Below are 24280 nucleotides of genomic sequence, written 5' to 3' on the forward strand. Positions count from 1 at the left end.
GGTGTTCATCGATTTATAAGAAGTTATCATGTCAAACACATTTGTTGTTTGTAATGCATCAAAAACATATCCTACAAATTTCACCGAGTTATTTTTTATGATTCAAAGGGCCATTTCGTTTTGATCTTCAAAAGATGCGACCCTTTAAACATCTGACAGATAAACTGATGGGTCGGGAGAAAGTTAAATAATACCGTCGGAGCCTTTGGGCTGAAACTCTGAAATTACGCTTAATTACGTATATTAGGTACTCCATATTAAGCATTACTCCACAATTTTGTTTAATTAAATATGTACAAGTAGGTTAAAGTGAGGTGACCCGATGCTGAATCAGCATCGGGTCCGCAGTGCTGATAAGCCAAATATTTGACTCTATGTTCTAAAGAGCGATCTATATTCTCTCTCTCTCTTCCTAGCGATAGCTATACTATGTCGTGGACAGGGCGAAGTGGAGAAGGTTAAGCAGGAAAGCTGACCCCACCACCATGTGGGATATCCATCCCACCTCGTCCTCGGATAACTTGCATTCACTCATGTCCTTTAGCACTACATCCTTCCATCTTGCTCTGGGTCTGCCCCTAGGTCTTCAACCTGGGATGGAAAGTTATAGCGCCAAATTTCCTACGTAGTCAGAAGGCCTTCTTTTTACGTGACCATACCATCGCAGCCTGCTCTCCTGCATTTTATCGGCAATGTCGCGCACGCCCAGGCTTCCTCGTACGTACTCGTTACGGATTCTATCGAGCCTGGTAACGCCGCACATCCACCTCAGCATTTTCATCTCGGCAACTTGGATGGTATGCATCTTTGAGTCGTTGCCCACGTCTCGCTGCCATACATAAGGACCGGCCTTATTATACTTTTGTATACCAGACCCTTGAGTTTGACCATTCTCCTGTCACACGTAACACCAAACTAAACTAAAGAGCGAACTATATTATGTATCAAATTATTTTAAATAGGTATTATTTATTACCTAATAAACACTTGACATGTTTCGATCCGTTTTTGATGATTTTAATACGTTCGAGTCTCGCGGAGTTTATATGTGTATCGTATAAAGAAAGCAATGTCACCAATTGAGAACTTAGAATGGTGACATTTTTGTAGGGGATATTTAGTTCAACTTACTCATACCTACTCCGTAAGATAAATTTACTGACTGTATTTTTCTCCGAAATCGAATAAATCTTGAGGTAAATTATGTTTATATAATCACACTATTATATAGAGTTCGCTCATAGAAAATCGAACGTAACCCAACTTTAGACCTACCCGATTTAATTTCACTCAAGCCTTTCGAACTGTGTACTTTTATCAATTCATTTACTGAAGGGTTATTCGATAGATTCAATTTATTTATGGCCTCGACCTTTTATATTATTCTAGACTCGAACACTTTGTTTGACGGGCTCTATTAGACGATCTATCGTCCAAGACGACAGGCCAATTCGAACGCACTACTGGCATCAAAATGATATTTGAATCATATCTACGTGCGGCTCGCCCGCACCAACATATGTACTAACTTACTAACGTACTTACTTAAATTTCATATATCCATTAATAGGAGTTAGGTTATGAGATTACTTAAGTAGAAAAACATAAAAACACTAGGTAAATTAACAATATCATAATTAGCGTATAATTATTAGGTACTAACTATATAATCGAATTAACAGCATAATTTAAAATCAGCATTTTTTTCTATAACAAACTTCCAAGAAAAACAAACTTCTTTCGTAATCCCCACGGGAGACATCAAACACTGAAAAGTTTTTTTTTCGAATATTCAAATGAGATCTCATTAAGCCTTGTTAAGGCAAAAAAGCTGAAAAATCCGTAATATTCCTGATTCCTCTGTAACGCTGTGGTTGCTGTTCTGAATCGCAATTTAGGGGAGACGTGACCAAGAAATTATCGTCAAATCTATCTTCATCTGTTACTATAGGTAGGCTCTGAACTGACAGATATTGCATAGCCCAAACGTTTGAAATTTGAGAATTAGGTAGGTAAATCTGCAATGATTTTGATAGCACACGCAGTGCAACTGTTATTTTAAACGTCAAACTTCTATAAAATCAGTTTCCTATACTTAGTTATTTTGCTTTAACTCTATATTTTGTTTATAATAACGGTCTAAAAAAGAAAATAGCTAGTGGGTGCGGTTTTAATTAAATCACAACAAAGGGGTTGAGCACTTATCAAAATTTGTTTTAGGTCTTTTTGGAGACATTTTAAGAGCAGCGTAGCGTAATCTCGCTAGAACAACAGGCCGGGGCGTAGCATATGATCACTTTTACATTTTGTTAACACAAACATGTTAACACAAATTCATAAATGTATCAGAAAGGAATAGAACCGTTTCTTTTTCCTTTCTGACACATTATGCATAAGCTATTTGTATATTTATTCCATTTAACATAATTAATAATTATCAAACTCCAGGTTTTTATTTTATTTTTGTGTTCAGGTATATATGAAATGAAAATATTTATTTATAGGTATATATATTACATTAATATTAATTATTTTTTATATTTTTATTTTATATGATCGTTTTGTTCTTAAAAAAAAGATATAAATTTCTTTCTTAAAGCCAAGAAAATAACGCAAGAGGTCAAGTTTTGCGGCAGCAGACAATACATCTCATTATTTTATATCATAATTACTAATTTAAAATCTTTCTTTTTGTCCTTACATATACAACAGTAAATATTTACGGCTACGAAGTACCTAATTCCTCTTATTTACGAAATAAACAACACTCAAATTAACTGTAAAACTTTTAGAATAGACAATTAGACATACCCACATACGCGACCCTAAAACGTTTCGCACTTAAAACTAAGATTACGTCCTACAAGATCTCGTATTTTTATGTTTACAATCACAATCCATGCGTATGCGTGCATAAAAATGTGTTAAAATTTTTAACACATAGCATAGCTATGATTATAATACATCAAATTGTGTAAAAATATTTTCAGTTATGTTCATATCCAGAGAGGAAAATTGGGAATACGTTTGTATTGAAAGCCAATTTCGAGGCGGTCGTCCCATTTCGTCATAAAAAGCGACGGGTAGAATAACCTACAGTACCACACATTTCTGAGGCCAAAATAAGGAAAAAATTATAATATATTTATTTGATATATTTTTTCGCAAAAAATAAATTTTATTAATAAAACTACCACTTAAAATGTATTTTACTTTTTTTTCGTAAATCCTAGTTTTTGCAAAGTGTTGCTTGTAATTTTTTGACATCTATCAATAAGCACATATAAACTATGCCCCATAGTGGCAACAGCGCCATCAAAAAGGCGTTGTACCCTAAGTTATGATAAAAAGATGTTTTTTTTTAAACGGTCATAACTCTATAACTAGGCAAATTCTAAAAAAGTTGATAGGAAATTTTAGTCTTTAAATATATGATCAGGAATACACTGTTAAAATCTTTCGGGTTATTCCAGCCCATGGTGTACCTACATATTTAATGCCGCATCTAGTGGAAAGGAATGATATATGGGTTGAAGCCACGAGTTTGTAAAGTTCCTACAGGAATGTTCTATTGAAATAGTTGGAATGCGCTGCTCGCGGCAGGTGAGCTTTGAATTTATTATTTACTCATTTATTTACGAACTTTGCCATTTGTTTTGCAGATTTCTAGTGGGTTTTAACTACCTTCCCTGTTTTGTTTTAACATTCATTGCCACTAAGTGCTCCGGGTTGCGCTCGTAACGCGTACCCACGTTTTTGCCTTAAGTAGCGCGTAGTCGCTACGAACAGTGTACCCAGTTGGGTTCTTGGCCCCGAATTTGTTAACTGTGCGATTATTTTTTACCGATTGTACCTAGTTTTATCGTAGCGCGTTCGAGAAATATAAAATATAGCATGGCCTGATTAGAGAGACCAGTTTACCAAAAATATAAATAGAATAGAACATGGATTCGAACATTTCGAACCCATGAACTCGGATTTGAAAGTTCGTCTCAGTTCATTTTAATAAACAGACTTCTGAGAACAACGCTACCTCTTACGATTTCGTAGCAAGAAATAATAAAACCAAAGACGTGAAAAGCAACATCGTGGTTGACGCTTCCAGCGTCGAATAAAGCTTAAAATTTTCGTGGATTTTTTTAAATGCCAGAGTTAGAAATTTTTTTGAGTAGAAATATTTGCGGTAAGAAAAAACATACAAAAAAGAACTTTAAATCAGAAGCAATAAAATAACACGTGATAACCAACCGTCAATTAAAATGAAATAGGCTTGCAATATTTGAAATTCATTGTAATTTTAACATTAAAGCTCTCAAACTCTGTGTATGACCAAATAGAAATCCCATTAATTCAAACTGTTGCTTATCACCTTTTTCAAGTATTCTGCGATTTCATAATTCTGGGGCACGGGTATAATTATTTCCAATTTTGGCTATTTCCGACTCGCAATATCAGATAAGTGACACAAAATTTTATTAACGTTTCTTGAATAATTTTCTTTTATTTTGGCAAAGCTTTGTCGTTTTTTGTCAGAATACTCGTTTATTAAAAATGGCAAAAGAAATCTTAATTTATTCATAAATTACAATACTTCACACGACCAAATATAATTTGTGAAATTATATTTAAGAATTCTATTTTTCTTTAATAATAAATTTCAAAATTCATTTCGTATACGCTGTGGTTATCGTTAAAGGTCTGTATTAAATATCTAAAATGTCTGTTTTTTTAACACTTTGTCGGATTCATCGATTTATATCCATGCCAAATAGCAGCTTTCTAGCACTAACAATCACGTAGCAAAGTCTCGTAGACATAGACAGACAGACGGACATGGCGAAGCTATAATTCGAACCACCACAGAAGCCTTCTTAGCCTAGCGTTTTCCCGGCCTAGCGCCAGGGTACTCTTTCCTGCTCAATCTTCTCCACTTTGCCCGGTCTTCGGTATCCTCTGGGATTACGCGATCGATAACACAAACGCAATTCTTCCTATTCGCGATTCCCATACAATATTGGGTTTCCACACAACTGCACTTTACTACACAGTTGCTTTTTTACGCAATCGAGATTCCTCCTATTCGAGATTCTACACAATATTTTTTTGACGCAACCGCAGTTTACTACATTCGTCATTCCTTACAGCCGTTAATTTAATGCAATCGGGATTCATCCTATTCACGATTCTATCTAGCGTGTGCATCTAACCTAACTATAGTAATGTTTAACTCACCAATTTTTAGCCACTCGCGCAACAAGTTTCAGAGAGCCTAGGTTTCTATTTTCAAGTCCTAACAGTGCGTAATTAGCGGTCACGATAGCCGCGCGCCGCCCACCTACAACGACAGCGCAAGTACACTCCCAACCGGTTATCTCATCACGCGCCCAGCGCGCTGCGCGACTAGCGCACCTAGTGCTTGAAAAAAAAGAGCCTTAGGTTCTCCGAACCATGTCGAGCGAGTGACTAAAAATACATGAGTTAAATAGCAAAATTAACTTAATAAGTCACAATTTTTTTTAAATATATTATCATAGTCCGAAGAATCTCTTTTGTCCAAACGACCAGCAACGCCTTGAAGTGAAGAATCACTTTTGTCCAAACGTTCACCAACGTCTTAGTCTGAAGAATAACTTTTTCCCAAATGACCAGCAACGCCTTGAAGTGAAGAATCACTTTTGTCCAAACGTTCACCAGCATCTTGGTCTGAAGAATCACTTTTGTCCAAACGACCAGCAACGCCTTGAAGTGAAGAATCACTTTTGTCCAAACGTTCACCAACGTCTTGGTCTGAAGAATCACTTTTGTCCAAATGACCAGCAACGCCTTGAAGTGAAAAATCACTTTTGTCCAAACGTTCATCAACGTCTTGGTCTGAAGAATCACTTTTGTCCAAACGACCAGCAACGCTTTGAAGTAATGAATCGCTATTGTCCAAACGATCACCAACATGTTGGTCTGACCTGACATTTGTGTCCGGATCAAAATTTTCTGTTTCTGGTTCAGAACTATCATCTACAAAGCTGAAATTATCGTTCTAACTTAGAGTTTTCAAAGCAGCTTCTATAGTTACATCTCCGTTTTCATAATTTTGGATTATATCTGTTTCCTGGTATTCATGAGTTCGTCGTTTCATTCGTTGTTTTGTCCCTCCACCTAGGTTTCGCTTTATTCGGAAATTGATAATTGGCCTCTTTTTTAATTTGCTTAAAAATAAAAATAGCTTTGGGTGGCGGCTAAATCTCACTCCAATTCGATGGTGCCACCCTTCTAAAGCACTCGCTTAGTTCAATTAATTATAGCAACTGGACATCTCGAGTTTTGTATTATTCATCCATTGTTCTCTATAGTATTTTTCGAACTTAACATATTCTTCTACATCAGGAATGGTTTGTGCAACACAGCGAAAACCTTCAGGTACAGCTGATAGTGGAAATAATGCCAATTTGCAAAGCTGCCGAGTAATGTTTTTATCCATTGGCTGTTCAGTTACTCCGAGATTTACTGCTTGTCTCCAGATAGCTTGCTGATAATGGAAAAAACATCCTTTTATTACCACATTTTTTAAAACTTTTTGTAAGCCGTTTGTCACTGCAATTTCGTAGTTACTTTTATAAATTATAATGTTTAACATTTAGCGATAGTTTTTGTTTCAAAATTGATAATAGTAGTTCGTATGTTCTTTCTGATTTGTTCGGGAGCAAAGCATAAATCACAGGGACAATAAAATTGTAGTAGCTTCATCATTATTTTTGTTCAAATCGATTTACAGCTGGTAAAATAGTGACGGAGTTACCTTGAAGGTACCATCACACAAGAAGCTCGTGGACGTTTTATTTGCCTCTTTGGCTAACGGTGTTGCAAACACATAAATGTTGTGTTTGTCGCTTATTAAGAAGTCCTCACATATAATTTCGGGTAGTATAATGTCTTCAATTTTATCGAATGTACTTTTTTCCCCACCCAATGCTTTGTACTTTCGCTTGTACAAAGAATCCTTTACTGATGTAAAGTCTGGAATGTATTTTGACTCCCTCACTGATGCCTTTTCCAGTAGGCTTTCAAATTCCGTTTCGTATACTCTTTGTATCGTATCGGCCGCATAGTTTTTGTTACTTTCGATCTGCAGTGGTCAAGGCAGATATCGATTTTATTTTTAAAATCATTAGGCTTACATGTATGAGTTTTCTGCCTCATGACATGACTTCGTTTATCAATGATTATTGATTTCACTGCATGCCGTCGTATTTACGCATCTGCAGTTGGAACATTCTTTGCGATCACCTCTAAAATAATATTTATATCCAATTTTTAAAAGAACATCTTTTCCTTTTTCGCTTTTTATTAACATTATTGCCCTCCATCGTTATGCAAAATTACCAGCGCCTCTTGATTGCGGCCAAGTTAAAAATATGAAGTTATAGATTAAGATTTAGCTATATTATTGTGTAAAAATAACAACTGAGTGCAATTACAAATTTTGTAGTAAACTGCAGTCGCGTTGAACCCATATTGGGTAGTATGAATAGGAAGAATCGCCATTGTGTTTAAATAATGGCTGTATGGAATCACGAATGTAGTAAACAGCGGTTGCGTCGAAAAATATTGTGTAAATAGAATCACGAATAGGAAGAATCTCGATTGCGTAAAAAAAAACAACTGTGTGGAATCACGAATGTAGTAAAGTGTAGTTGTGTGGAATCTATACAATATGGATCGCGAATCGCGACTAGGAAGAATTGCGTTTGTGTTATCGATCGGTATGTTATCTTCTGGTACGAGATTGTTCTTTTCCATTTCCGCTTTCACGACGTCCAGCAAGCGCTTTATAGAAGCCTTAGTAATTTTAATTTAAAGTACTCCAAACACCCACCAAGTGTACGAACCCAAATTACTTTCCTAGTAACCGTTGCTTAGAACTGCTATCTAAATTAATTTATACTTCAGCAATACCCTCGTGTTTTATTAATTAAACCCAAGCAAATTCCACAAAATTGAGCAAACAAATGAAATACGATTCTCGACCCGTAAATGATAATTTGGATCAATCAATCCGGGGCACAGATATGCGGTTGCTCTGCTATTAAAATGTATTTCGTTTATTTTTTCCCTGGAATTAAAAAGAACGAAATGGTTGACGTGGAATATAATAAAACATATTCAGAAATGAAAACGTATACGGAATTACTGACTACCTACTTCGGAATATTTATTGCTATGCGTGGTACTAGGCGCGTAGTAGTAGGTACTTACATAACAGTAGATTGTCCAAGTATCCAACTTGCATTTAGTCGTATAGGTAATTTAAGGAACTGACCGTTGTGCGTATGTACTTCAATACTCTATAATTGAGCAAAGGTCAAAGAACTAAATTAGAACCAACAACATATATTAAGTGATATAACGACATTGCTAAACTATATATAAGAGAAAATAGTAATCCGCACAAATAAATATTTATTTTCCTTATAGGGTCTTTGTTAGCTAATAAATCAAGTCAACATTAACCGCTTCCCCCAATCTCCGTTCTAGATTCCGTCTTAGATATTGACTGAGCATTGTTCGTATTTCTGGTTTATTTTCTAGATTGTCAACACTCCGTTTCTGACGTCCGTTGCGATATTTACACGGGTTGTAAATCTTGTAAACAATGTAGTTTTAGCTGTATATGTCACAGATTCAATTTGTGAGATTGTTTCTTTCTCTTGAGATGCTTTTGTTTCTTATTTACTTTGTGTCCGTGATATTGTTATAGTTAGATTGTCAGCATTTCACGTTTTTCTTAGTATAGCCTGTCCGATTTCAAAGATGAAGTTCGCCTTGATCTTATAAATCCGACAGAATGTAAAAAAAAATATGGAAAATAGGTAGTGATTTTTCTAGTTTTGAGGATAGCGTACTTCCATTTTGATAACAAACAATAGCTATATTTATATCTTTCATAACACGAATGTAAACTGGCGGGAATTACCCAAGTCCGTTTGAATACCTTCCGAGTCAAATCTTAATTACTTTCAAGATTTCCTTTGAAAAGAAAAGAGCGAAAGAAAAACGATTGTAAGGAGAAAATAATGAGGAAAATAAGGATAAGTTACACTACGTACTTATATATAAGTAACTTGAATTATTTGAAGACGCCTCGTATAAGCTTATCTAATTCTTTTAGACCTTGTTAATGTTTCATTACAGGAAGAAATGTAATTTTATATTTTAAGCCAAAGACGTCGGAACAAGACACTTACACAGAATTAAAAGAAATCCTAATTTAATTAACCTAATTTGATTAGTTATATAATTTTTAAATTCGGCATTTTGTTGTAGGTATAAAAGCAACGCGCTTGCAACTCTTCTGGTGTTGCGGGTGTCCATGGGCGGCGGTAATCGCTTACCACCAGGTGATCCGTCTGCTCGTTTGCCTCCTATTTCATAAAAAAAAGCAAAGAGAATTTTATTTTAGACTAGTATAGGGGAAATTGTTGCAGAAAATTATGTAGGCTTACTTTCTTGGCTGACCGTACCTAGTCAGTACATTTACTGGCACAACAAATTTAACTCATATCAGTGAAAAAATAAGGATCAATGTCAAATGGCGTTCTAAAAGTGTTAATATTTTGTGTCGAAAGATGGCAGTAAGTACTTACTGACTACATGATTTACTTTGACAATATGCCTCTATATCAAATTCTCTTCTTGATAAAAGCTAGGAATTAACATAGGTCCTTTTTAGGTATGCATCTAAATATCTCTCATACATTTATTTTTATTATACACAATTTCATTGAAGCAATATGGACAGTAATATTAGAAATTTATCTATGTCCGTGCCTTCAAAATGCAGCTTGAATTGAATTCAACACAAAGGGGGAAAATTCATGTGACATGCGGCAATATGACGACTGCAGGCATAAGGCTGGGGTATGTCCGTGAGATATCTCTTTTATCGATGGACAACGTTTTACAATACATATGGCTCTTTAAATTTTTGACATAGGCACGTATTGTCCTTAACACATTTAGTGCCAGCGCGAGCTACGCGCTACGAGCGTAGCCGATAACAAGGGAAAAACCGTATGTAGCGAAAAGCGCCCACGAACAGTGAACTCCCCTAGGGAGTCGCTGGCAGTTGATGTGTTAACACATTCTCTGCCAGCAACCCGCTAGGCGGGTTCTCTGTTCGTAGGCGATTTCCGCTACATACGGTTTTTCCCGTGTTATCGGCTACGCTCGTAGCGCGTAGCTCGCGCTGGCATTAAATGTGTTAATCCCGCCGTAGGGCGGTAAAGTAATTGTTATGTCATCAATTACAATCACCATATGTACCTACTGTAAAAATATATACGACGACTAGCTTGACGCCTTTGACAAATACTGGTTGGAAATTGCTCATGGTCGCAAATCGCGATACGTGGAAAAATATAAAGGGAGACCCATGATATAATAATATACTCCGCCTGGTACTCTCTTCCCGTCTTTTCTAGGTCACCTGACTGTCACAAGCCTACGTCATCATGCGACAGCGCTATATGACAATATGCGATAGCGCTATATATAGCGGCCATGTTATTGTGACGTAGGCTTGTGTCACTCTGGGAAGAGAAGACCATGTTTTATTAGACTATGGGGAGAACTTAGGTTAGCGTTGGCACACTCTTATCTAAGCTAAATGAAAAATATATCGATAATATAACTAGCACATCCCTACAGGCAACAAAATGTACATTGGAGCGGCAGTCATACGATGTCTGAATTGAACTTATTCGATAAAGAAGCAGGACGACAGTTTTCTATGAGATCCGGACCTTTATTGGAAAGAGGGATTGGAATATTTTAAATATGCTACAATTGAATTTATCTATTTTAACTTTATTGCATAATCAAATAAAAATGTTGAAATGGCGTAATGCCTGAAGGCATTCTCTGCAGTATATGTCACAGATTCAATTTGTGAGATTGTTTCTTTCTCTTGAGATGCTTTTATTTCTTATTTACTTCTTATAAACACCCATAATAATTATTATAATTATTTATTTCTTTCACATGTTTCTACCTAAAGATTGGAAATCGTCCTTTGTAATTAAAATAAATGAATTTATTTTGTAATAAATGTTTCAATTAAATAAATTATTTAAGCGATACACCGAACGTAAAACCACACCCCGGACACTGGCGATAAAATGTATGAAACAAACGCGTTCCTACGCACAGACTGTGTGCGTAGGTAAGCTCGTGTAGGTAAACGCGTACCATGCTTGTGTGAGTGAGATAAGACGTGCGAGGGTTCTCGCCAGTTTGTTGTCAAGTTCGATGACCTCAATTACTCAAAACTCATTGCGCGAATTAGGAAGAAATAAGAATCGTATTATGTTGTAAGGTGGGTACCTAAGCTCAATTTATACAATAGTTTCCTATTTTGAATCAGTATAAACAAAGTAACGAAAATTTTGTAAGGAAATTCAGGCCACCAACATATTACGTAAGTTGTAAACATGATTTTTTGTTCATATAGGTATTGTACTGGTTTCAGTGTGATCTGATAGGTTCTGTAAATATTTGTTTAATATTTGAATATTTTACGTGGCCTCCGCTCTGCGCACTGCGTCGTCGCGTCCTTGCCGGCCGGTAACTGTGAGGTAACCGAGAGCGGGTGGGCGGCACTTTCAACGGGAGGCAGGGAGTGTCCATACTGTACGTTAGTACTCTTTATTATACTGTGGTAAAACAATGAAATTAAGTACCTACAACTAAACGTAAAAGTAAAATAATGTAGATCTGGACAGAATGGAGATCGGGACAAAGCGGAATATAATGCAGGTATGAGTAGATTGTATAATCACCAAGACCGAAAATTATGTAGTAAATAATTATTCTTTATTGTGCTCCATACAATTATAACTAATATTTGTTAATATCAACTTTAAAGAATAATTCAATACTTAAAAAAAACATTTAATCAGACAAAAAAGTAGACAGATTTCCTGTTTTCGTTGGCCAAAAATAGGATGGTTAAATGTCCCTTTCCCTTCTGACACGGAATCCTAAAAACAAGTCATTTACAAACAAAATCACCCTAATTCAAAGAACTGCATTTTCCCCATTTCCCACCGTTATGCCTAACCAAATTAGTGCGAACAAAAAGGCCATTCTATTTCATTGTTATTGCCTATTCGCGTGACGATAATCTTTAGTCAGGACATGGTTTGCTTTAGCGAGGCCTATCAAGATCAAAACTACACAGATTACATAATTTTATATACTTAAAGCAAAACTGTTTATGCTAAATAGGCGTAGAAACTTAAAATATATTGAAAATACCTAAAAAACCCAAGTAGCGAAAGTTCTATCGTTACCGCGAATACTTTTCCCATATTTTTGCTGAATAATGATCGAATATTTTTATGAAATTGAGACACACTTATACAAACTTATAATGGTGCTTTGGGATTTGTATAAAAAAGTGTTTTAATGCGGGTTGCGTATATTGTTTTTATTGTTTTATCAATTAATTTTGCATGCAGTTCAATAATATTTTCTTGGAATAACAGTTAATATACCTAACGGTTTTTCCATAAATATATAAAAAAATACAAGTATACTGGGTCAAGCAAATCTTGTCAGTAGCAAACGGCGGCAAATTTGAAAAATCGCGGGTTAGCAACACTGTGTTCGAATAATTCGAAAATTGCGTGTCATTCTGTGTTTTATCTGTGGAATGTGGATCGCGAATGACAGCCATCATCATTGTTTACCTTCGGAATCGATTCTAATTCAAGAGATATTTCTGCTGAGTTACCATTAAATACCAATATATTAAATAAGATTGTGCTTAATCAAAGCTAAGGTGCCTACAATGCCTACAGCGCCAACTGAGGAATCTAATAAAATATTAAAATCCAGTAGGACATCTACCTGCTGAAGCAATGATTTATTCATACATTCTTGTTTAACGGCATAGTCCACTTCTAATTTTATTTTGAGATCTTTAAATTAGTTAATCATTTTTATCAACATCACACACCGCTTTTAAATTGTCCGTCCATACCTATTAATAACAATTTCAAACATTTTCAATAGAGAATCCCCAACTGACAATTTGAATTGACGTACGTAATAGGGCGCGCTCGGCGGAAAAAAAGTTTTGGTTCGATGTATATTGTACATTGCTGCTTTTCATAGCGCAATACTACTCTTTGAGTGTTGCCCTACTTTAGTTTGCTTTACATTGCTACTGACAAGATTTGCTTGACGCACTATATGTAGTCAGTTTTTTAATAAATGCCCGTAAATTTATCTGCATGTATTTGTTATAACTAAGCGAATAGGTATTTAACGACATTTAAAACCTCTTGGAGGATATAACCAAACGGAGTAGCTATTAACAGGCGTTCCCCTCTGGCGAAACTCTATTTTTATTTATTTTTTATTTGGAGAACCAACAGCTATGACAATACCATAGAAATTATAGTGGATACAGAAAGCCACACACATACAGGATACAGGAACTCACAGGTAGTAACATAATACTAAACTAACAGGTACCTACTACTTATACTAAGGTTACGCACTATCGCAAGCACATATGTGAACAAAGCCAACACAAATTATATCTAACAAAGATAAATTGAAAGTAACAAAGATACTAATTAACAAGTAACAAAATGAGGAAAAATTAAAGTAAAAATATTAATAATACATTTGTAGGTATTTAAGAAGGCGACAACACGCGCTCACTCAATAGACTCGAAATATCTCTGCACTAAATAACTCTATGACCAATGATCATACTGTCTGGACTGACGTTTATCTGACATTGCTATTTTTACGTTACGTATACATTTGACGCGCCCCTCCCCCACAAAATCCGGCAGACTGTTTTGTACAGAAAATCACAGACAAGGCTTCTCCATTTGGTTATATCCAAGTTAAGGTAACATTCCATTTCTAACCGCAGCTGCATTACTGTCAATTTTACTATGGAAATTGACAATGACAGTGACGCGTTCAATACCGGTAGTGCAGCTGCGGTTAGAAATAGAATGTTACCATTAAAAACAGAATACATCCCCGCACCCTTACCTTGTATAAACATAACCAAGACCTCTGCTCATGACATTCCCCTCTAATTGCTTCAGAATAACTAACACTATAACAATAACCAACAAGTTTGATGGAACTTAATTCTATGCTTCACCATGTGTAATTAATGAGCTTAAACTACATCAGAATGATTACACTTACACTAAAATGATTGTGTAACTTCAAAGGCAAAGTTTTGAGCTTATAAGATTATTAACTGGTCTTGGTGAGACCAAATGACCTAAGCGCCTTGAATGTCCTATAGTTGTCCGGGTTTTAGTATCAAGTACTACGGTATAATGTGTGCGGAAACCCCAGTGCGTGTTTACACAACGTCGTATTAGCTTGATGGACTTTATACCGATGTACTAAAGGTGATTTTAGCTAATTGAGTGCGATAAATAGCTTGTTATTTCATTGAACACATTCATTAGATGATTATGTCTCATAATATTGATAATTTGCTTTTGATAAAGGTTTCCTTTTTACGTGGTACCTTACTCAGGAATAAAAAGTACAAATAAATAAAATAAAAAAAAACTTAATAAATCAAATTTCATCGATTTATCACGTCTCGTCATAAATCGTCGTCTCGTTCTCGTCACAAAAAACATTTTCATGTAAAAAGTTGCCAATTTTGAAAATGTTTTAATGGAATATAAATATACCTACAAAGAAAGCTAAAATCATAATGCTTCATTTAATTTTAATTTAAAAATCGGTTGAACAACGAAACTGCTTAATTAGCTGTGAAAGGTTAATGAATAGAACCTTAACGAGCCGATTAGAGCCGCGGCCAGCGCTAAGCGAGTTTATTACAGGATCGAATTAATAGGGAATCAACTAAGTGCCTCATAAATTACTAAAAAGTATAGTGATTTTGGGGAAAAAAACAACTGGTTTAGCCTGGGACTGGGCGGGCCATGTATGACGAATGCAGCCACAGAGGTGGGCTAAACTATTAACTAGTAGGGTTAGTAAGGAACACAAATGTATAGAAGTGCATGCACTTTAGTCTCAGGCGATGCCGCTTGGCACGATTGTTCCTTAGGTCAAACAAAGTTGATCTGGCCCGGTAGCCAGGAGATCGCGCCATGCAGACCCCCAAAAAAAGGGGGGGGGGGGTGAATGGGTCGGCTCCCCAGGTCCAATCTATGCTATTGTGACAATTTTGGATGACTAGACTAAAGTGCATGCTAAATGACCTTACTAACCCCGGTATAACTAACCATAGTGGACGCCATAACGTAACCGCCAGAGTGGTTGGTTATATCTCATCAAGTGGACGGGGAAGATTGAGAGTCTAGGGGGAGGCCTTTGCCCAACAGTGGGACACTTTATACACCTATTCATTGAAAAATCTTTAACCCAGTTTTATAGTTAAATGTTCCGCAGGTTTTTCTGTAACCTTATTTTTGCTTAACCTACCTTACCTTACTTTATTTTTCATTCATCATACTCGACTACATCTTAATAAAATTTTAATAACGCAAGAAAAGCATTAAGATAATAATTTTGTTGCTTTGTCAGATTTTATCCTTCGGGCGGAACAGGAAAAGCCTTTAGTAAGATTTTTACTGCCTTTCAAATTACTTATCTGTTAATTCAATAATCGGTCCTAAAAAAATAATCGTTTTGATTTGGCAAGATCCATGAGGCCAAATTCGTGAGATTATTTTATTTATAATAATAAACTGACTTAATAGTTATTTGTTTTACAAGGGGGCAAAGTTGTTGTTTAACCGCTCGTGCTAATATTGACACCCGAGCAAGCGAAATATTCCAAAATTGAACCACGAGCGTAGCGAGTGGTTCGAAAAATGGAATCTTGAGCATTGCGAGGGTTTCAAAGCACGAGGGTTAAACAAAATTTTCCCCCGAGTGAAACACAACAATTTTCACCACACCAACCCGAAGCAAATATTAAATGTAAAATATCAAACAAAATCAAACCAAATCAATTCCAAATGAATGTTATTAAATATGTATCATCCAAAATCACCATTTAAAAGTCAATTCTACCATAAAACATAAGAAAACAACTCAAAATTTGCATTTGATTACTTTGCCTCACATGTGAATAAAATGCAACTTTGCTATCCGTTTGTGAAGTGCAAAGAAAGCCTTTCCGAGCTGGTGTGGTGAAAAAACCTATTTTACCCAGTCTGATTGGAGCAACGTCTGAAGTCCAAACTCGGCTAACTTTGCTCATAATCAACGTATAGAACGTATAAAACGAAATCCGATATTCCGATCCGCACGCCGCTCGAGTGTGTATGTACATAGGTAACGCCACTCGAGTATGTATGTAGCTACGTAGGTAACGCCACTCGAGTGTGTATGTGTGTAGGTATACAGCGATGTCCCGCTCGCGCTCCGGAGCGGTTTACGAATACGCTTTCAATGTGAAGATCACCTTAGAGGTTCAGAACCAGCCGGGTGATTAATAATGTTGTCAAAACTGTAAGTAAAGTATACCTCCTTCCCCAGGGCCACTTGACATTTCACTGCCAGAAGGGTAGGTACTTCCAGATATTTTCCTAATTTCGTAAATGGCATAAAATGCCAACGGAAAACGGTGAAGCATTTATCATTCGTTCTCCACGCACCTTGGTCTAAATAATATATTTTGCAGATCCTCAACGTTAGCAACGCAATATCGCGTGTGTGATGATTGAATTGATTTACTGAACGGTATACGTCTGGGGAGTAGTTTTCTTCGGAAACCGTAGTAACATTGTTTGACGACCGGTCTGGCCTAGTGGGTAGTGACCCTGCCTGCTAAGCCGATGGTCCTGGGTTCGAATCCCAGTAAGGGCATTTATTTGTGTGATGAACACTAATATTTGTTCCTGAGTCATGGGTGTTTTCTATGTATATAAGTATGTATTTATCTATATAAGTATGTATATCGTCGCCTAACTAGCACCCATAGTACAAGCTTTCCTTAGTTTGGGGCTAGGTTGATCTGTGTAAGATGTCCCCAATATTTATTTATTTATATATTTAATGTTTATTATTGTACGATGGTCACTCGTTTTACTCCCTGTCAGATGCATTAGTACGCTACCTATCTTACTTTTTAGGGTTCCGTACTCAAAGGGTAAAACGGGACCCTATTACTAAGACTCTGCTGTCCGTCTGTCACCAGGCTGTATCTCACGAACCGTGATAGCTAGACAGTTGAAATTTTCAAAGATGATGTATTTCTGTTGCCGCTATAACAACAAATACTAAAAACAGAAAATAAAGATTTAAGTGGGGCTGCCATACAACAAACGTGATTTTTGACCGAAGTTAAGTAATGTCGGGCGGGGTCAGTACTTGGATGGGTGACCGTTTTTTTTGCCTTTTTTTGCATTATGGTACGGAACCCTACGTGCGCGAGTCCGACTCGCACTTGCCCGGTTTTTATTTTACACTTTTTCGGCATTGGTCCCATAACAGAAGTTGTTCAGTATGACCTACAAAGTCACTACGCAGATTATGGCTGGTTGTTAAAATTTCAGCCTGTATATTTTTTTTATCTTTAATTTTAATACCTTGCGTGATTAAATAAGAAACAGGTAAATCCATGTTCACTGACGAGAAGCGTGGCTATTCTTATTTAAAAGTAAATTTCAAATAGGGAAAACAGCGACTTTAATACAAAAGCTATTTAATACAAAAGATATTTCCTATGGAACCATCGTCAAAGGAATATTTCATTTAAAATGATTGTCTGAATTGCCTGAGGGAATATATGGACGCTATTAAAGTAATAGCGTTGGAATTAATAATTGCCATTATTATTTGTATGCATTTGCGTTATTGTTTCGTATAATTCAACTGGTATTATATTAAATTACTGGAATCAATGAACGGACTTTAAAGTAGGTAATACATACAATTGTTTAAATATAAAAATGAATGATGATGAAAAAATAAACTGCAAATTATGAGATGGTAATAACCCAGGGGAAGGTTAAAGGCATCCAATGATAACATTAAATATTGATATGTACAGTCAGCGTCGTATAGTAGATAGCATCCAAAGTATTCAAATAGTTCGGTACGTCATACAAATAATATGATGTACCGAACTATTTCAATACTTTGGATGCTACCTACTATTATGACGCTGACTGTACTTGAACAAGCCAAAATTGAGTATTACGGTCAATGTGGCGAAATCCATATATAAGGGAAGACCATTTACAAGCTCTTTCGTCGCTTTTAACATTCTTATTCTTGCGTTTGTATACACATCTCCATTAACAGAAGATCGGTACACCAAAAGGAGTGACCCTTTTCGTTTCTGTTTGTGTCTGAGCGACGTACAGTCAGCGTCGTATAGTAGGTAGCATCCAACGTATTCAAATAGTTCGGAACGCCATAAAAATTATATGGTGTACCGAACTGTTGTTATCGAAAAGTGCTCGAGTGGAGACCACGGACTAGCGAGCGCAGTGTAGGACGTCCACCCACAAGATGGACGGACGACCTTGTTAAGGCCGCCGGAAGACGCTGGATGCGGGTCACTTCCAACCGGTACGAATGGAGGTCCAAGGGGGAGGCCTATGTTCAGCAGTGGACGTCTTATGGCTGAGATGACGATGATGACCGAACTGTTTGACTACTTTGGATGCTACCTACTACATGACGCTGACCGTACCCACGTCTACAAATACCTTCCTACCTTCCTTCGTTACCTTCCGGTACGGAACTCTAAAAACGCTAATGATTGAAGCAACCTTGCCAGTGACAGGGCCAAAACAATGAGCTTGCGAGCTTGAGTCACGTCGGGTAGTTTTCTTAAATGACTCATCGTTTTCATTCTAAATAAAGGGCTGTGTCACCAGCGAGGAGTCAAGGCCGAAACGAGCCTAAAATTTGCGTGAGGAAGTTATGGCTGTTTCGGCACTACTATTCGTAGCCTAGTTATTAGTATTTTGTACAGGTACATAATAAGGGGTCTTAAAATTCACGGGCCTGTTTTTACAAAACTCAACATTTTTTCATTTTGTAACTTCGTATATTAAATTTTAAGACCTAAGTATGTACCGTTGCACACAATATTTTTTCTAAGACAGCAAAAACCTAAAATTATAAATAAAACCAAAGTAAATGATTGTTTGTAGATCTTTGCCTAGAAGTAATATTGTATGAATAACTGAATATTCCTAAGAACACTGCTCAGCTGTTAGGATCCTAACAACACTGCGCCGGACCCCGCGCGCCGTACTTCTTAAAGTGACATTCCATTTCCAACTGCAGCTGCAATACTGTTCATTTTCTATGGAAATTGTCAATGACAGCGACGCGGTTCCATAGTAAAATGAACAGTATTGCAGCTGCAGTTGGAAATGGAATGTCACTCTTATGAAGTTGATTTTGATCTCGTTGGCAGATCATTTAATCTACAACTAAGAGTAGATACTGAAGTAGAAGAAATAATATATATTTTCTCCAATATGCTCGGAAATGTTCACCTTACTGTAGCAAAAATAGTACGGGAAGTTCTTCGTTAATGTCAAACTCTAAATAAAAAACATCAAACTATCGCTGTCCTGTTCTAGCGGACGGGAAGTAAAAAAACACTACAGTAATAACTTATTACTGTAGTGTTTTTTACTTTTTAATAATAAAAAACGCAAACAGCCAATTATTATTACCGCGAGCCGCTTCTACACGACCCGATCAGCTATCATTTCACGTGTATGATCGTGCGAATACTGCTTAATAAAATCAAAGATTATTTTTATATTTTTTTTAAATCTCATCCGTGTTCATAAAGCTTACATAGTTTGTCAAAGGACTTTCTCATTTCAAACATAGACAAAGAGAATCATACTATCTTTGTCTTACACTAGTACTAGCACCCAAAAGAAAAGGATGGGTGTAGTTTTCCTGGTTCTTACTGACTGAAAAGTTGGTTTGACAAACTATATTGCGCAATTATATTGAATGAACGAATATTGAATGGTACTGAATGGCAGAATAAGTTTGTGCCTTTAAATTTTAAAAATTCATTAAAGAGGGAAATTGTTTTTGACATTTTGGATGTGAAGGTTTGATTTGAGTGATGCTTGATGCTTAAATAATAATTATTTTAGCTTATTTCCTCGCATGTTTGGAGAAAAGCACTATATATGCCTCGGCAGGAATAGCAATTCGTGGATTCGTCTTCTTTGACAAAATCGAAACTCATCCACGAATTGCCCTTTCCCGGCCTCTGCAATAATGTACTATTGAATTACACACATAGTTAGAAGTCTAGGATGTTCAATAATAATTTAGTAGTAACCGATTATCATCAGTGACCGTAGGTACGTCACCATAATAAAAAAATAGTATATGAAAATTTCCCAAGAACCTAATTTTTCCCGAGACACAACACTACTCTTGGAAGTTATACTGCCATATTATACGACTATTTTGATTACTATTTTTATTTGATTCTAGTTTTACTGCGTTACTAAGCACATAACTGCACATTCGTGGCCCAGTCACGTATAATTTTCACGATCGTTATTACGCGCTTAACTCGCGGCTCGATTCGGGAAATGTATTAGAGATTCACTAGATATAAAAATAGTAAAGAAAGATATGTGACGTTCCATGGCCAAAGTTACCTTATGGCGTCTGGCGCCGCGATTCGGGAAATGAAGTAGAGATTCACTAGATCATGAAATACATGGTAAAGATATATTTACTATATCATTCTAGTTAATCTCTAATTCATTTCCCGAATCGCGGCGTCGCTCAAGTATTCGTTCATTCATTTTGGACCACCCAAATAGAATAACAATGGCTCGTTAGTAATGAAGACGTCTAAGTTCTTATAATGTTCTTGATTGTGATTGATGATTGCACAATTGTATTTGAGTAGTTTGTAAGAGAATTATTTTCGCTGAATGAAGTACAAAATGGATTAGTGCAAAAATTATTTAGTGAAAAATGATAGTCGGCGGGAGATGGGGCGAAAACGTTCGGAAAAACTGGCTTGTTTCCCCGTGGACAGTACAAAGTTTAAAGTTTTGGGTACATTTTACTGATATATACAGTTTTAATAATACAGCTTTTAAGAAATAGGAGGCTGGGTCATGCCTTTATGGGTACAGCAAGAAAATTTGTCTTTAAACTCAATTTATTTTATGGGTTTACCCTTGAATTGCCGACAGACATTTCATCGAATGTTATTTCGAAGACAACGTTTCAAGTATTTTCATTTCATCGACAAGTCATTGCGTCGAAGAATTGATACTAGTAAATTTACATCGGGGACTTTTAATTGGCACTCGACTTATTTCGTAGGTATATAGTTTATATCGTGGTATTTCTTTACGGGTTTTCTTATTTCATTTTGGATTGCATTTAATAAAATTTATTACGCATAAAATTATTTCAATTTGTAATATTTGACTTTGATAGCCGTTCGTTTCTGTGTGGGGTCGCAGTTCTAACCTAACCTAAACCTACTTTGAAAACCGTTCGTTTTTGTGTGGGGTCGCAGTTCTAACCTAACCTACTTTGAAAGCCGTTCGTTTCTGTGTGGGGTCGCAGTTCTAACCTAACCTAAACCTACTTTGAAAGCCGTTCGTTTGTGTGGGGTCGCAGTTCTAACCTAACCTAAACCTACTTTGAAAGCCGTTCGTTTCTGTGTGGGGTCGCAGTTCTAACCTAACCGAAATCTAAAATTCTTACAACAAAAGAAAAATGAATAAATGAGTAGTACGACATAAAAATGTATTAAAGTAATACGTCGAACAAATGAATTGCAATGTTTAGTAGTTGTGCAAATTAAAATAATTTGAAATGAATCAGCGATCAAGTAATATTCGTTGAATAGTATTTCCACGCAGTAAGAAAAATTGAAATAAATAGTATATGAAACAAAATAGCGCCAAACAATATTACTAGTACTAACGTTTCGATGAATCGTTGTCGATGAAATAATATTCGATGAAAAGTTTGTCGGCATAACAAGGGTACACCTTATTTTATGATGTCTACAGGAAATTTGCTTCACTTCAATTCATATTAAAAAAGTTTTTGGCCCGAATCGTGCTATTAATACGAGACATAAAATATAACAGACGTCAATTTTAAGATAATAATGCCATTTTTATTCTTAATCTGCGACATTCGAACTTTCGTATCTAGACGTAATATTTAACGTATCTAGTTCGTATCGGGCCGAATGTAACTTAAACCTAATTTTTCCAAAAACATAATAAAAATGTTGATATTTCGCAAAATTTGGACCACTTAGCGTATATAACATAATTCCGCATATTCGGTGCGAAGTATTTCAATTTGGACTTCCCAAGAAAATTTCCGCCAACCGTGGTATGCTTTATAGCATTTTTACGCCCGACCCGACGACAAGAGAAGACAAGTTCAAAATATTTAGGTACAAGTGAGGTAGCTACTTTATTACCTAAAGGAGTAGAACATATTATGGGTGTAATAGAAAGGTCCCTCGCCAGACTTTTTGACGAGATTTGACGGATTTTTTGTCGATCGGTGTCTGTCTGTAGGTAAGGTACTCAAATCTTGCAAGAGGAATTTGATCCACTTCTCGGATTCATATAGACCAAAATTGTACGTACATTCTGATTGTGATAATCAGGAATTTGTTATGGATATGATCAGTCACCTGTCAAATGTGTCATTTTTTTAACCAGAATTGTCATGTTTTTTTCAATTGGATCATGTTTTGCCAAAGACCGAATCCTTTTAAATTGAAGGTAGGCCAAAATGGTTACTGAGTGGAACCAACTGAACACCATAGACGGTGCAAGCCGGTGGTCAGGCAGATCGAAAATGAGAGAGGCGGGACGACTTGGACACATTCTGCCCCAAATGGTGGGAAAATGCCAATGACAGGGTCGAGGGGAGAAAGCGGGCCTTTGCCCAGCAGTGGAACACCAAAGTAGGCTAATAAAAAAAGTGTAAAGCCTGCTTATGTAAAAAGACACTTACCGACGGCGCTGTGAGCAATTGCAGCGCCTCACTGAGATGCTTCAGCGTCAGCGTGTTTCTCTCCTCCACCTCATCATTCCCAGGATGGTGTATCGAGGATTGCCTGGACCTGAACTCCGGCTTCTTGCCTCCGGAGCCGCCGTTGGCGAACTGGTGCTGAGAGGACGCTCGGCGGAACGAGCACGCCATTTTGTTTTTGTGGTGCGTTCACGTCATAGTAGGTTGCGGTCTGTAAAGAAGAAAGATACCGAATAAATAGACATTATTACACAAATTGACGGTCCCACGGTAAGATCAATAAAGCTTGTGATGTGGGTACTTATAGGCCACCAAACGAAGGAAAAACAGAGGAAATAATTCGTGTATGAGCGAATTTTGGCATAGTTGTAGGTCAAGGTGCCTTAAACAACATACTGAAAGTACTGGTGGATGGGGGGTGTGCTAACGGGTGGAGGGGGGTTTAAAGGTCCCTTTTTTTTAGGTTTTCGTAAATAACTCGTAAACGGTGGCTCATAGCAAAAAATGTTCTTATACATAAGTAATCTATATAAAATTGCCTACAAGAAAGATTCCGTACACTTTTTTGCTAGGATCAATATTCAAGAAGATATCAACACGGGAACGTTAATTAAAATCAATTTTGTGGTCTGTTTTTTTATATTTTCGTATATAACTCATAAAGAGTGGCCAATAGCAAAAAATGTTCTGAAACGTAAATAATCTACACAAAATTTCCTACAAAAAAAATACAGTACACATTTCGCAAAGATCAATATTTAAAAAGTTACTAAAGAAGGAATGTTATTTATAATCAGTTCTAAGGTTCCTTTATTTTTAGTTGTTCGTGAATAACTCGTAAACGGTAGCTCATAGCAGAAAATGTTCTACAACAAAAATAATCTACATACAATTTGCTACAAAAAATATATTGAATACTTTTCACTAGGCTCAATATTCAAAAAGTTACTAAGCGAGAAAGTTAATTATAATCAATTTTAAAGTATCTTTTTAGTTTTTCATAAACAACTGGTAAACGGTAGCCCATATCAAAAAATGTTCTTTTACATAAATAATCTACATAAAATTTCCTATAAAAAATATACGAAATATTTTTCTCTGGGACTAATATTTTAAAAAAATATAAAAGGGGGAATGTTAATTACAATCACTTCGCAGGTCCCTTTTTTTGCTTTTTCATAAATAACTAGTAAACGGTTGCCCATTGCAAAAAAAACGTTACACT

The 24280-nt window shown here is 36.2% G+C and overlaps 1 protein-coding gene across 1 annotated transcript in view; it reads right to left on the reverse strand.

Moving 5' to 3' along the window:
- The window catches only part of LOC134670780 (head-specific guanylate cyclase), a 113421-nt gene extending 90163 nt beyond the window's left edge, over positions 1 to 23258 (reverse strand). The window contains exon 1 of the mRNA XM_063528595.1: positions 23038 to 23258. Within this exon, the coding sequence (XP_063384665.1) occupies positions 23038 to 23226 (189 nt within the window). The 5' untranslated portion in view covers positions 23227 to 23258. The remainder of the gene's footprint in view (positions 1 to 23037) is intronic.
- Positions 23259 to 24280: the final 1022 nt, after the last annotated feature.

Source organism: Cydia fagiglandana, chromosome 14, assembly GCF_963556715.1.
Source record: "Cydia fagiglandana chromosome 14, ilCydFagi1.1, whole genome shotgun sequence".
In the NCBI taxonomy this organism is placed as follows: Eukaryota; Metazoa; Arthropoda; class Insecta; order Lepidoptera; family Tortricidae; genus Cydia; species Cydia fagiglandana.